Genomic DNA, 15,397 nt, shown 5'->3' on the forward strand with positions numbered 1-15,397 from the left:
GAAATTGCAGTGTTATTGACAGTGAGGGAGATTTGAGGTCAGGTGCTGACTCCGGCAGGAGGAAAGATAATAAGCTCTGTTTTGAGCTTTAGGTAGCGTTTGGACATCCATGTGGAGATAGCAGAAAGACAGTTGGTTACACGAGATAGTACAGAAGGAGAGAAGTTAGGGGAGGAGATATTATAGGTTTGGGTGTCATCAGCGCAGAGGTGGTATTTGGAGGCCGAATGAGCGAATTAGTGCCCCAAGAGAAAGATGTAAAAATGAAAAAAGTAAAGAGCCAAGAGCAGAGCCTTGTGGGACCCCAACAAATAGTGGGAGTGCAGGAGAGAAATGTGTCAGAGGTAGAAACACTAAAGGAGCGGTTCAATAGGTAGGAAATGAACCATGTATTAACTGTGTCATGGAGGCCAATGGATCGAATCTAGAGAGATTGTTACATAACAGAATGGGATCTATCCAACAGGCATTCCACTGTATGTGGGTGGATTTAAACCCCCCCATAATCAATAAACCACTGTGCACATTACACTATGGAAAATGGGAACAACTTGCGATTGGCCCCTTCAATAGTTTTAAAAGAAAAAAAAATGGGTGGTTTAACTTAATTTCATTTTCTGTCAATATTTGAATTCTCAATTCTCATGCCTGAGTTGTACACCGATCCGTCACAATATTAAAGCCCAAGACAAGTGAAGAACATTGATTATCTTGTTACAATGGCAGCTATGAAAGGGTGCTATCTATTAGGCAGCAAGTGATCAGTTCCTGAAGTTCATGTATTAAAAGCAGGAAAAATGGACAAGTGCAAGGATCTAAGCGATTTTGACAAGGGCCAAAGTGTGATATCTAGACAAATGAGTTAGAGCATCTCCAAAACAGGTCATGTGGGGTGTTCCTGATATGCAGTAGTTAGTACCTACCAAAATTGGTCCAAAGAAGGACAACCGGTGAACAAGCGACAGGGTCATGGGTGCCCAAGGCTCACTGATGCACATGGGGAGCGAAGGCTAGCCCGCCGGGTCCAAATCCACAGAAGAGCTACTGTAGCACAAATTGCTGGAAAGTTAATACAGGCTAAAATAGAAAGCTGTTGGAACAGACAGGGCATGCAAAATTGCTGCATAGGGAGCTGTGATGCCGCAGACTGGTCAGGGAGCCCCTGATGACCCCCTGTCCACTGCTGAAAACGCATAAGAGGAGCACGTGAGCGCCAGAAGTGGTCCATGGAAGGTGTCCTGCTCTGATTAATCATGCTTTCTTTTAACATGCGTGCGCTTTGTTTACTTTGGGAAGAGATGGCACCAGGATGCACTATGGGATGATAGCAAGCCAGCAGAGACAGGATGATGCTCCAAGCAATGTTCTGCTGGGAAACCTTGAGTCCTGGCAATCACATGGATGTTACTGCGACACGCACCACCTAACTAAACATTGTTGCAGACCAAGTACACCCCTTCATAGCAACAGCATTTCCTAATTACAGTTGCCTCTTTCAGTAGGATAATGCACCCTGCTGCACTGCAAAAATTGTTCAGTAATGGTTTGAGGAACATGACAAAGAATTTTAGGTGCTGTCTTGGCCTTTATATTACCTCGACCTGAATCCAATCGAGCATCTGTGGGATGTGCTGGTAAAACAAGTCAGAGCCGTGGAGACCCCACCTCGCAACTTACAGGACTTAAAGGATCTGCTGCGAACGTCTTGGTGCCAAATAGCACAGGACACCTTCTGAGATCATGTGGAGTCCATGCCTCAATGGGTCAGAGCTATTTTGGTGGCACAAGGGAGACCTACACAATATTAGGCAGGTAGTTTTAATGTTGTGACTGACTGGTGTACATATGGAAATATTTCACAGCAGCTTAGAAACTGGATATACATGTTTTGGAACAGTGAATTGTGGTGGCAGCATAAATACATGAAAGCAATAAAAAACATTTTATTAGAGATGCAGGAAATAGGAATGTTTTACAAACTAACCATTATTTTCTTTTTATTATTATATTTTTTTTCTATGAGGCAGTATCACATAAAATGACACACAGTCACTAGTCTATCATTGCTGGCAAGATTACACAGAACCCCAACACATCCAATTGGTAAGAATGTCAGAATATGTGCACTTATAACCACTGCCAGGAACTACTTGCTAGATCCAAAATGAATTATTGTCATCACTGTGGTGTATCCATGTAAAAGATTGTCCTTTTCACCATTACATTCTCGCAGAGTAAAATTACCACTAACTACTCGGTCACAACCAATCTCCCCATTGCCAAAAAAACCAAAGAGAGGCATAGTGGGAAAGTGTTTACGAAATGAGTCTGCCTCAACATTTTTCTTCTTGTAGTGCTGCTCTCCTCGGCCAATACATGCAAACATGAGGCCCACACTATTCTGGTCAGGTATGTTGGCTGCTTTCAGACGCTGCATGGCGGAGTCTGCAGTCTTTTCATCATATACATCTTGGTCTAGAAGTACTGTGGCTCCTTGGATCTGAGGTCCACTCAGTGCCAGCCCAACAACACCAATACAGTCGGTTCCCTGAGTCTTTCTGCAAGATAAAGAGTACAACTGGTGATAAAAGCTATTTTGTTATAGTTATACTTCATTTTATTGACTCTTTACCATTTTCATAAGAAAGAAAATGGGGGGGGGAGAAAGAGAAAGAAAAAAAAAAAGGAAGCAACCTTAATTTACAAATTCACAGAGGGATTGCCATCACCATATCTGTATACATCTCAACATTATTTCCAAAAAAACATGTCTATAATGGATGGTGTTACCACAATTGGTTGACAATTTTCCATACATTTAATGTATAGTGATACTAATAAAACAGAACAGTGATATATTTCCACCAAATATGCTACTGTTTGAGTGCATTAACTTCTTTCATACCTAGTATTCTTACACAGCTCTAAAAAGAAATACATTTTACTGGACATTTGTGAAGCTGACAAATAGCTAGTAAAGAAATTATTACAGTATAAATAAACAAACATACGCCTGGGAAGAGAACGATGCAAGGTACTCGACCTGCCCTCCAGCAATGATAATACTTTTCTCATTCAGAGGGTTTAGGACTTGATGTAGGAAACGCACTGATCCATTTTTCCATGTGTTGTAGCCAAAGATTAGAACCACCCGCAAATCCGGGTTATTTTTAAGACCTATAAATAAAATATGAATAAGCTTAAGAGGAAGTTACTTAAGGTACAGTGTGGGTTTGGCTTAGTCTCAATGACTCTGAATGTAGCAAAAGAGAAATTGTTTAGGGATAGACGGAAAGTTGGAAATATTATTTGTGCTTTCTTGAAAGCCTAAACAAAGTGAATAGTTAAATAGTTTTAACTCACCAGCCTCTTGGAGCTTGTTCTCGTCAAACACTTTATTCTTGGAGTCTTTGAAGAAGTGAAATTTTTGAATTTTGACCCCATTAATTTTTGGGAAGAGAAGTGCAAAGCCAGACTCTCCATCTTCCATCTCCAAGGGTCGATTATTTGGCGAACCCGTGGGAGTCACTTAAGCAAGACAGATTATTAAATACATAATACACAAATAACATATGCATAAACAGTGAGCTCTGATGTTACTAGGAAAACATGTGAAGGATAAAGAATATTGCACCCTTACTGTAAATTACTGATATTAACAGTCCCCATAGATTTCTGTGACCTGTATAAAACACTTAATCGTATTATAACTGTTAATGTACAGATATACAGTAGGGAGTGCATTATCCCATATATATTTTATAAGAGAAAACTATATAGCATAATAATATAGGAGTATTATCAACACATATTTACATAACACAGAGCAGTGCTTTACAATTAGGAGCAAACAAGGTAATAAAACAAGATTGGGTATTAAGTACCAGACAAAGTGGTAAAAGGGCCCAGCTCACAAGCTTACAATCTATAGAAAATTGCAATATATTGCATATAGATTCAGCTGGATTATAATGTGGAAATGCACAATATTGGGTTTGAGGTCAGTAGGTTGTTTGCTTAAAGAGAATAAACTATGCATTTTGCATGAACCCAAATACCACTCCACATTTTAACCTCACCCCTGCCCTCTTTATCACCCCTCTTCGTGTGTCTTTTCACAAACAAAGTATACCTCACCCTCATTCATCCTCTTCTTTGTGTCAGCCACTCTTGTTTCAACCCCTTCCATCTAATTTCTAGTTCCCTTACACCACACCAATGTGTCACCGTGTTTGTCTGCCCTTCTAGATTGTAAGCTCAAGCATGAAGGGCCCCTCTTCCCTCCTGTCCTCCTTTTGCTACCTATGCCCTCTGCATGCCAGCTATATTTTGCACCCCCTCCCTGGGCTCTCTGCCTTCGGTCCCCACATCTCTCATCTCGCATCTCAATCAGTGCCTCTGATCTTGCTTGTTGCACCCATGCTACTTGGCAAAGGTACAGCTTGCCAAGATTCATTTTCCCACTTGCCCTCTTTCCTTAGTCTAGTTACAAGTGTGTTACTATACCGACTTGCACCTTATTGCCCTGTGCATCTATTCATAGCTGTGTAGTAAATTGTGCTGCAATGTGTTTATAGTATTGTGCTGTAATGTTATGTACTGTTGTATTGTATGCTCTGTGTATGGCATTGCAGACCCTTTGTGGCGCCCTACAAATAAAGGATAAAGAATAATTGTGTAAAGGTGGTAAATCAGGTAGAATAGCTTAGAGAAGTTAATGTGATGGTTCAGGAATTTGAAGAAGCTTGTCTTAAAGAGATGAGTTCTCAGGGAATGCTTGAAGGTTCGGAGCCCAGGGGATAGCCTAGTTGTACAAGGTAGGGAATTCCAGAGTGGGTGCAGCCTGGAAAGTCCTTGAGACAAGTGAAGAGATGTATGCGTTTACAGATTTGTTAATGTCTTTGTATTTTATATTAGATTCTAAAAAGTGCATACAACCAATATACAGACGAAGGGTGGAGCAGCAGAAATATATCTTACGAGGAAAATCAGTATAACGGCTTTGTTCAAAACAGGTTGTAAAGGTGAAAAGCCTGGTTATGGGAAGTAAGTAAGATGGGGATTGCAGTAGTCAGGAAATTATGACTACACAAAGTAAAGTTTTTGCTTGTGTTACGTGAGAGAAGTGCACATTCTTAAAGATATTTCTTGGAGTCAGGTAACAAGATTTGGAGACACGTAGCCAGCGTGTTTAAGGGGTATGGTTTCTGCTTGTGTTGACAAAAATGTCAGGTAAGTAGCAGATGTTGGTTGGTGGAAAGATAAATAGCTCAGCTTTTGTTACATAGATTTTGAGGTAGTGAGAGTGCACCCAAGAGGAAATGACTAAGACATTCTCTAACGTGGGGCCAACACAGATGGTGAGAAATCTGGAGAGAATAGATACTATTTGGATGCCATCTGCATAGAGGCGATACTGAAACCCAAAGGAACTTAATAGTTTGCCAGGAGAAGTGATATAGAAAGAATCTATTTATTACGCTTTACAGAGAATATTTGATCATTTGTATCAGTCTCTGGCCAATTGAAGGCTATTTAGATGAACATACACATAAACTAGGGTTAATTTTGTCAGAAGCCAACCAACAAGCAGAAAGAAGATGGATCTAGAGAAATGAACACTGAAGGAGCTATTTGATAAGTGGGACAAGTAGATAAGTAGAGTTGAGCAGTGTGGAGAGTAAGTAGAGTATGAGCAGTGAGTTGTCAACGGTCAAAAGTAGCAAAGACATCCAGGAGAATTAAAAGAGAGTAATGGCCTTTAGAGTAAGCAGCGATCAACTCAATCATCCCCTTTAGTCAGTGCAGTCTCTGGAGTGTTTACTAGGGGCACAGGATTAAATACCACAATTGAGTATTAATGAACAGATGTCAGTGGAGAGAGAGATTACCGATGACAAGTTAAAACTGGGATAAGCACAGGAGACGGTGAAGAACGGATTTGTGAGGGGACAGGGTTGAGTGGAGAAGCAGTAGAAAGAAAAAGAGGGTATTAGACTTCATTGTCATTTGTGGACTCAAATGAAGAGAAAGTACCAGGTTTAATAAAGAAATTGAGCAGGTTGTTGCTTAAAGCTGGGTACACAATACACTGTTTTTGTCCAATAATTGGCTCAATCAGCCGACATACGACCGCTCGTTCAAAAGTTGGGTCAGTGTGTGCAGTGACACGATGGTCGAAAGTCTGCCCAAATGGACGATTATCGCCTCATTTGGTTGGTCGTACCATTTAATATTTTCGTTCTAATCTCGTTTCCGCTGTGCAGTGTGTATAAACTTCTGACCGATCCACAACAGTGAGTACGAAATTACAGTCATTGCTCCCGACAACATGGCTGTAAAAAGTCACTAAAGGGACGTCCGCTCTTCCCTTTATCGTCCTAAACAAGGCTAGTGTGTATGCAGTCCATGGACTGAGCAATCGGACCATCGATCGCATGTAAAATCGCTCGGCATAAAAACTTGGTCGAAATTTCTGTAGTGTGCACCCAGCTTAAGGAAGGGCACACAATTTCATATTGGATTTTGCCAATCTTGTCCTTGAATCTAGATCTTAAGAAGTGATGGTGGTTTGAGGGTTGGTATGATAAGGTCTGGGGTTAGAAGTCTGAGCGGTTTCCTTTGTGTGTTAAGACGAAGATGATTGTTGAAGCTGGGAACAAAATGTAGCTAAAGCCATTTGATCATAGGCTGTTGCTCGGGTGTGATTAAGATGTGGAGCTACCAGATCAGGACAGGAGAGTGTAGAAAGGAGGCGAGAGAAGTTTTCAAGAGAGGTGAAAAGCTGTTGTTGAAAAATAATACAACTGGAATTGATATGGGGTACCAGAGGCTTAGTGGAGTTACAGCAAAAAAGTTAAATTGCAGGAGAGTTTACAGGTGACTGTCAGAGAGGGAAACAGTATTACAAGTGGAGTAGGAAGAACAAATGCAGGGTGTAAAGGATGCGGTGATCCCAATAATAATTCCATGGAGGGATTGGAATAAAGATAGTATATTAACTTATCTGGGATTTGATACGGATTTTATGAGTGGCATGGATGATGGTAAATAAACAAAAAGAAGCATTGACAAATAAAAGCGTGTCGTTCCATTATCCAGGGCAGTAAGATGATGAATGCAGTTTCTGGATGAAGCAGATAGTGTGGCTTGTAGTCCTTAGATGCTGTCAATGGTCATGTTTACTGTGAATTTCCATCATTTTGTAAGTGAATCACAAATGCATCCATCCCCAGCAAAGGCATCCCTCCCAAACTTTAGTCATTTTAATAGTGTAAAATGATCTCTCACAAATATGTGATAATTTTCCATGCTAGCAATGGCCTACGTATACATGTTATAGAGGAAGGGTAGCTAAATAATCATCTTTCACGACATTCAGAAAGTCACGTTTCATGTTACTTACCTAAGTCACAGACTTGGGACAATAAATGATCTGTTAGTTGTAATATTTAGTACAGCAAAATTGTTTTATTTTCTTTACATACAGACACTTTCAGTTGCTAAAGGCTCATAATGCAGCATTAATCTACACCATATGAAAATAGACACCTACCTATTACATTGCGTTTTAACAGTAAGTGTTTTAATTGCATTTAGTTATACTATATGAAAAACAAGTTTAAAGTGTATTTTTGCTGTGCTCTGTCTTAGATGTGCAGGATGGGATATATTACCTACAATTCCTGGTGTGGCCATTCCCAGAATTTCACAACCCTTTGGAAGAAGCTTCTCAATGGCAGCTGCAGTTTCTGAGCCATGTTTCTTTTTTGCTACAAAGGAGATTCAACATCATCAGCAAGAACTAAATAGAAGACTTACTTAGTACAGAGGCTAGATATATATTTATATCTTGAATTTTTATTTTGTTGATGACGTAAGAACATGAGCAGGATTTTATCCCACCCAGTAACAGCATCACAGACATAAGGATAACTGTTGGTCTCGTATAGTATGTAGAAATATCCTAAAGTAACAGTCACTGGAAGAAATGTTTTATTTTTGACAATTAGGTTAACTAATTAATAAATACATAAATAGTGGGCAAAAGAACAGCATTGTCACATAGTGAATGTTAAAGCATTTGGCAATGTAGTAGTGCAGGCCTGGCCAACCTGGCTCTCCAGGTGTTGTGAAACTACAAGTCCCAGCATGCACTGCCAGCTGTCGGCTGCTTATCTGCAGGTAGTTTCACAACACCTGGAGATCCACAGGTTGGCCAGGCCCTTAGTAGAGCACTGTACTTTAAAACAGCACTCCCAGGTAGGATGAAAACTAAACCTGAGCGTCATTCAGCAGAGTACCAGTGTCTGCTCCGTGGGTCATGGTCACTGTGGCTTAACAAAAACACAATATAAAGATTGTGTGTAGGTTTTAACATTAAATAGCATTCAGCACTTTTCATTGTTATTTTAAAAGGTAAAAGATTAACGCAAAGTGGATTTTCGTAATTTGTATTATTTTTGCTTTAATTTACCAACAGTCTTAAAAGTCTTTCTATTTGTGCCACAAAGCAAAAACAAATCCAGGAACAAATGGGATTGTTGTCACTAGGAGAAGATAAAGACGCAGAAATATAGCAATCTAAAGAAACCATCTACACAATTTCCCCACACCACCCAAGAAGAACTGCTGAAGCTAATTTAGAAACATTCCTGAAGTGGCCAACAAAAGCAATTTAGCTAAATGGATTTGGAGGAAAACCGTCTCCCATACTGGTCGGTACAAATTGCTTTTCCCTGTCAACAATAGACATAACGCATGTCTCTCCATGGAGGAACAAGCCTACACCTGCCTAAGTCATAACATGCATGGAGAAACAGAGTTATGACAGCACAGTAACTGCTAGCTGAGTCATGCATAAAAAGCTCTGACTTCAAAATAATACAGAGGTATTCAAAATAATACAAATCCAAGTCAAAGGGCCCAAAAAACGTACAATCACATAACACTATCTCAATAGAACAAATAGATCATTATAGTAACATAGTATGTTTTTGTTTGAAGATTTTACTATTTTGACGATAGTATACATTACTTCCATTAACACTTTTCAGCAATTCTTCAATAAAATTAACTTAGAGTGAAACCTCTAAGAAATAGCATATAAGTTGTGTATTGAGAAGGTTAAGATTCATTGTTGTAAAGTAGCAGCAACTGTGGCCTCTATGGCTTATGTAGTGTATTTTCGAAGCTTTTCACCAGAGATATTTATTACTTAGTAGTGACAATTGTGCCCTTAAATCTGGATGTAACACTATACCTACCCCGAGATGGCACCCACACCATGTCTTTGCCACATTACCTGTGTTTTAAACTGTCAACGGTAATCTACGACACACACAGGCAAGCGCGGGCTGGCAAGATGCGCCCGCCTGTGCGCTGAGGCGGGTGCGTCACATGACATTTTTACCGGCAGCCGTCATGTGATGCGGCCGCCGGTAATAATTTGGTTATAGTGCAGCCGGGGGAAGGGGGATCTGGGCGGCCAGCCCTAACAATGTATAAACTGAGCGGCCTGGGGGACCGATGCCCCCCTGCCCCCCGGGCCAGCCCGCCCCTGCACACAGGCAGCAGAAGCTTAATCTCAATATGGGATAAGGTGTTCACATACGTAGGGATGATTGAGCGCCATCTTACCTTTCTTTGGCCCGGAGTTTGCTCCATGATCATTAAGTGACTCGGAGTCTGTGAGGTATAGAAAGATCTCTGGAATAATATATACCTTCTGCAAGAAAGAGAATAAATTGAGCTTCAGCATCAGTTTTCAGAAGTGGACAATTGTTCGGGAGATCTACCGTATGTTATCCAAATGAGATATTTAGATGTTGTTACAAACTCCGCACCATCTAATATTAGATGTATATACTAAACTTAACATATACACAACAGCGAGGAAAATGTATTTGGGACAGTTAATTTGATGATTGTATTATACATTGCATAATTAAACATTTAAGGGACACGTTAAATGGACTGAAAAGAGTGACGAAGGGAAGTAATGACAATTATAAGGAGCTATACCAGATTTCCAAAATAAGAAAAGAAAAAAAAAAAAGAAGAATGATCACTGCATTTCAGTGTTTCTTCCATAGCAACTTTGATGAACACTGCTAAACAATTTAATGAGGAGGGTAACTGAGTGGGGAAACACAGAGTAAGGGAATTAAATTGGCAGGTATGCCAGGTAACAAAGTCCAAGCCTGTAGAGAAAATTTAAATAGAAGCTAATCAATGATCCAAAGTAAAAAGGGAAATTATTTCTGTATTTAAGAATTTGATACTTAAAAAAAAATAAAAAAAAATAAAAATGTCCCAAATGGAAGTGAAAGGACAGGTTATATGAAATGTGATAAAATGTGACAAAATATGATGGGAGGCAAAAATTATTGATAAAAGAATGAAAATTGCATGCAGGATACTAAATTAAAAGTTCCACAATTATTATTATTACTATTTATTTATATAGCACTACTAATTACGCAGCCCTGTACAGAGAACTCACTCACATCAGTCCCTGCCCCATAGGGGCTTACAGTCTAAATTCCATGACACAGACGGGTCAATTTTGTTAGCAGCTAATTAACCTACTAGTATGTTTTTGGAGTGTGGGAGGAAACCGGAGCACCCGGAGGAAACCCACACTGAGAGAACATACAAACTCCACCATGATTGGGAATTGAACTCATGACTCCAGTGCTGTAAGGCAGAAGTGCTAACCACTAAATCATCGTGCTGCCCACAATTAAATATTAGAAAAGAAGATAACATAATACAGGAGATGAAAAGTACATGTAATTAAACAAAAGTATTATAATAAAAGAAATGACATGTAATGCAAGAAAAGGAATGAAAGGACTTGTAATGGAATAAATATATATATTAGAACGGCAAGAAAAATGACATACATGCAAATTATAATATAATAAAACTAATTTAAAGCAGGATACTGGATGAACAGGTTATATGAGAAACAGAATAAAACGAACAAGTAACGAAATACCCACATTATGTAAAAATGAAACAAAAGGAACACAAAGAAGGGATTGAATGAGGTTATATATTAAATATAGAATAAAAATGATATGCAATGGAAAGAACATGTTGTATAATATGGAAAACTGATTTAAAAGAAACACTGCTAAGATTATATATTGGAATCAGAATAAAAATGACATGCAATGCAAGTAATGGAAAGAGCAAGTTATATAATATATAAAAGCAACATATAATGAACATGATGTTATAGACAAGTAGGCTAATATATTAGAATGAGTATAAAAATATGGCAGGTAACATAAGCATGGAGCAGGTCATGGGTCAGCGAAGTGGATGTCAATTAGTTTGATGATCAACAGATGGAACTACCTGCACTACTCCGGAATATTATGGGGCCCAGATGATAGTAGATTCTGGACCCCAGTGTCGGGCATGTCTGCTCTGTGAATGAGGGGTGTAGAGAGGACAGTTTGGTGATGCTTTACAGGTCAGGCAGGCAGCAAAGGTGGTGGAGGCCAAGTATTCCATAGGTAAAGGCCTCAGGACTAGCAGTGGTCACCTGCATTGATGACGGTCAACAAGGGCCAGCCAGGGGCGGCAGTGAGAAGGGCCACGGTGAAGGAAGACTACAGCTGAACATGTGCCTCCAGTTAGATAAATATCAATCAATCTGTCCAGTTCAATGCAAGAGACAGCTTCTATTATTATGCTCTATTGAATAGAAGTAGATGGAGTCCTTCTATGCTGTGAAATTCTGTGGCAGCCTTAACATACACAGCACAGTCTGGCTTACCTTGCAGGTAATGCCCCCTCCCACCATATACTACATAGGGAAAAAAGGTAGGATGTGATAAGTTGTGAAAGATAAAAAAAAGTTAACATTCTTTCACCCAAACTACTTTAAAGAACGGTCATCTATAAGAAGTAATAACTAGACTCGAATAATTATAACCTTTATTTGTTAACTTCATCAAGATGTCATAAAAGGTTTTCTTAAATTTAAAAAAGATTTCTATTCTTATTCTACCCTTCATTTGGCAGAGAAAAGAAAAACAATAACATAATTCACAATTTTTACAGTATATATCAGTACATCAATTATGTATTCTATTATCTGGAATACTTGTGTCTTAAGAGTTTTCCAGATAAGTGTTTTCCTCCATAAACTGGAGTACCACCTAAAACATACTACATTACACCTACAATTTATCCCTATATTTTCCACACCTTCCCTGGCATTCCTCTCCACATTAAATTGTTTAGCAGTGCTCATCATATCGATTATAGGAGGCAATGTTCAATGAGCATTTATCTGTATGACATTTTCATAGAGCAGCAGCAATTATTTATCTTTCTTTTTCCCTCTCTGGCTTTCAGAGCTGTATGAATGTTAAATGCAATAGACCTTTTGCCACCTGCAAAATCCCTTCTAATTCAGGTATACAGTGCGCACTGGAGAATTGATCTGAGACACACACACAGTTGTCTGGAATAATTAGTTCTCTTTTACTGAAACTGGTATACTAATATTTATACAAAAAAACATAGCATACCCTCTTGTGGTTACACAGTATAATATTTAACACAATCCTTTACATTGTAGTTATGACCTTAAATCAATTGTACAAAGATATCTGTAAATCTTACTTAGTGCAGGACAGACAGCTCATCTTGCTTATTTCTACTGAAAATGAGTTATATCTAAGTTTTTGAAGCAAATCCGCTCATCATTAAAACAGAGGTTGTTAATCTAATTGGAAATTCCTTTAGCTATGAAGATCTGTAGTTAATCATTTTTAACTAATTGACTTCTACATTACCTATTTCTATGAAAGCTATACATTGCTTAATTAAAAAGATCATAACTTCTTTTACAATGAGTCAACAGGTTTCTAAATAAGAGGTCCAGGACCTGTATATTTAATTTTCAAAAAAACATTTTACATATCCATGTCCAAAGTAATACATAATGCACGTAAGAGGAAGTGTTGCAAAGGACTGTGTAGGAATGTGTATTGAACTATAGTTACAAGCACCAATAAATAAGGAGTTTAACAAGTTTAACTGCACCAGTTAAAAGGTAATAAAAACACATGCCTTAATGAACTACTCTATTCTGAATGTCGCTAAATGAATTGATAATTTATAACATTTATTGTAATACATAATCTGTATAATACCATAAAACATTAATGTACTTTCATAAGATCCCTTAGTGAATTTGCATTCCATATTCCACTTGAGACTTTCATTTTCTTATATTACTCCCTATCTTATTTTATTTTCTCTGTTCAGTCTTTTTTCATTAATGCACTTTACTTCTGTTTAGTATACTGCCACATTAAATAGATTTCACATAAAGCTAGTCAACAGTAAGCAATATCTATGTCTTGCAGATTACAAACTGGAACAGAATTTAAGAGAATATTTATCTCTTACCTCAAGGTCTTCTCTGACAACTTGGACCAGTGAGTGACCACCCAAATCAATGTCCCCTTTTCCAGTGGAGGATAACCATGTGACCCTTTGCCTTACTTTCAGTTTACGGAATGCACAATCCCTCCACAGTCTACAGACACTACAACAAAAAGATTGTTTTAGAGCTTTTATTTCCCCTTGTTTTAGAAAATAAATACATTTTAGGGGGGTAGACAGATGTGCACAAAGGAGAAGGCGAAGTAACCGAATGGAGTAAGAGAGAAGAGCTGGGTGTGGTTCAAGTTAATTGTTTTAGCTTTCACACTGTTGATTTGCATTAGATATATCAGCTCCTCTATCCAAATAAAAAATTAATTCTAAATCCAAAAAGACACGACCTGAATTCCATAAGGATTAATCTTGATAGTCACTAAAACATCTTACTGATATACAAGTCCTGAGAATGGTGGGCATATCTCACTTTAAGGGACACCCGGCTACTATAAGCATGCTTGCCTAGTCAACAGGTAGCCAGATCAAGTCCACATGAGTAAAGTTCAACAGTTAAGGTCAGGATTAGATTAGGCCAGAGTCACTAACAATTAGGCAGATATAGGACCAAATCAGTATTCAGAGGCTAACAATCAGTTAAATACAGTAGTGGCATGGAGGCTAAAAGTGTCATCCAAATTAAAGGGATAGGTCTGATCAGGAGTCAGAAGAAGTTAAAGCACCAAGTAGTAGTGATTGTACCAGCCTGGTATTTGGAATAACTCATCATGGGCACTGCACCACATGTGCCCTGATCCAGGGCACATGTGGTATAATTTATAGGCGACATGCACCTATAAATTACTGAGACAGGTGCCCACACAGGTGAGTCCCAGGATGGCTGGATGTGTCACTGTGAGCATTGTTGCCAATCACTTTCAGCAAAATGCACCAGGTACCAAACACAGAATGATGGTGCAAATGGGTATGACTGCAAAAGTGAGCACTGACATCACATTAAAATTATCACTGAATAAATCTTTTAAAAAAATATAAGCAGCCAGTGGGTAGGAGCCTGCCAAAATACCCCAGCAAAAACAAGTATTTTAAAGGCTGTAGTGCAGAGTTGTAAAACCAATTATTGGCTATTCACTGTGGCAGTATTTTCAGCTAATGTGATTCAGTCTTCTTTCCAGAGTTCTCTTTTGACCATATGTAATCTTCGCTGTTACACCCTTGTTATAACTGTTCTACTTACAAGCATGGATCAGGCAACAGGTGGCTGTCAGCACTAGCATGCTGTGATTTGTATTTTCACAACAGCTGGCGAGCCGGAGAATACAAGCGTACATACACTATACATAAAGCAGCTGTAAATAGACACACCAGGCTGCTCTCAGCAGGGATTTGCTAGGTAAAAAGCTCATCACTCTCTCCACCACCTCGGCCAGGGTACTTAGCACGTAGTGCCCCTGCCTCTCCAGGCTGCTGTGTGTTCTAGGCCCGTTACTTTCCAACACTTCCCCAAACGAATCCATTTCCATCCCAGACATTATCACATAATAACAACTCCTCCAACATCCGCCGGAAGTTGCTCGCGTCACGGAGTCTAGCAGCCGCTTGTCATAGGAAACTGGCAGACGTACTCCGGGCATAGTCTCAACTGATCAGCCGCTCGCCCGCCATGTTTGATTTGGGAAATATTATTCAATGACTTATATCTGTGGTTTGCATAATATTGCCGTGTAATCCTTATATACTCCTTGTAACTATATTATACTGAGAAAATAAAATTGTAATGACGCTAATCACAAACACAATAGAATGGGTATCAACATAATATCTGATTTTACTGAAATAGTAATTGGTTTTAAACATTTGCCTGGTGTTTTTTGTCCCTGGTATATTAATTGTTTGTTGCCTTATAATATATATCAACTGCCTAAACGTAAAAAATACAATTAAAGGGAACGTGTTTTAACATTGGAGG

General features: G+C 38.9%; 1 protein-coding gene across 1 annotated transcript; it reads right to left on the reverse strand.

Annotated features, from left to right (window-relative positions):
- Positions 1-1,925: 1,925 nt before the first annotated feature.
- Positions 1,926-15,008, reverse strand: FBXO22 (F-box protein 22). The gene is made up of 7 exons (XM_075208435.1): positions 14,794-15,008; positions 13,438-13,576; positions 9,640-9,727; positions 7,677-7,772; positions 3,364-3,528; positions 3,012-3,177; positions 1,926-2,558 (listed from the first exon to the last, which is right to left on the reverse strand). Exons 1-7 carry the CDS (start codon positions 14,958-14,960, stop codon positions 2,147-2,149), a joined length of 1,233 nt encoding a protein of 410 aa, XP_075064536.1. The 5' UTR covers positions 14,961-15,008; the 3' UTR covers positions 1,926-2,146.
- Between the last annotated feature and the right edge of the window lie 389 nt (positions 15,009-15,397).

Source organism: Mixophyes fleayi, chromosome 4 (genome assembly GCF_038048845.1).
Source record: "Mixophyes fleayi isolate aMixFle1 chromosome 4, aMixFle1.hap1, whole genome shotgun sequence".
Taxonomy (NCBI): domain Eukaryota; kingdom Metazoa; phylum Chordata; class Amphibia; order Anura; family Limnodynastidae; genus Mixophyes; species Mixophyes fleayi.

What these genes read in the sequence shown, in the direction of transcription:
- FBXO22 (XM_075208435.1), bottom strand. Translation starts at nt 14,960, where the DNA reads ATGTCTGGGATGGAAATGGATTCGTTTGGGGAAGTGTTGGAAAGTAAC. An exon ending in GAACAAGCTCCAAGAGGCTG is followed by an intron (nt 3,178 to 3,363) that starts GTGAGTTAAAAC and finishes TTTTATTTATAG; the next exon opens with GTCTTAAAAATAACCCGGAT. An exon ending in GCATCGTTCTCTTCCCAGGC is followed by an intron (nt 2,559 to 3,011) that starts GTATGTTTGTTT and finishes TTTATCTTGCAG; the next exon opens with AAAGACTCAGGGAACCGACT.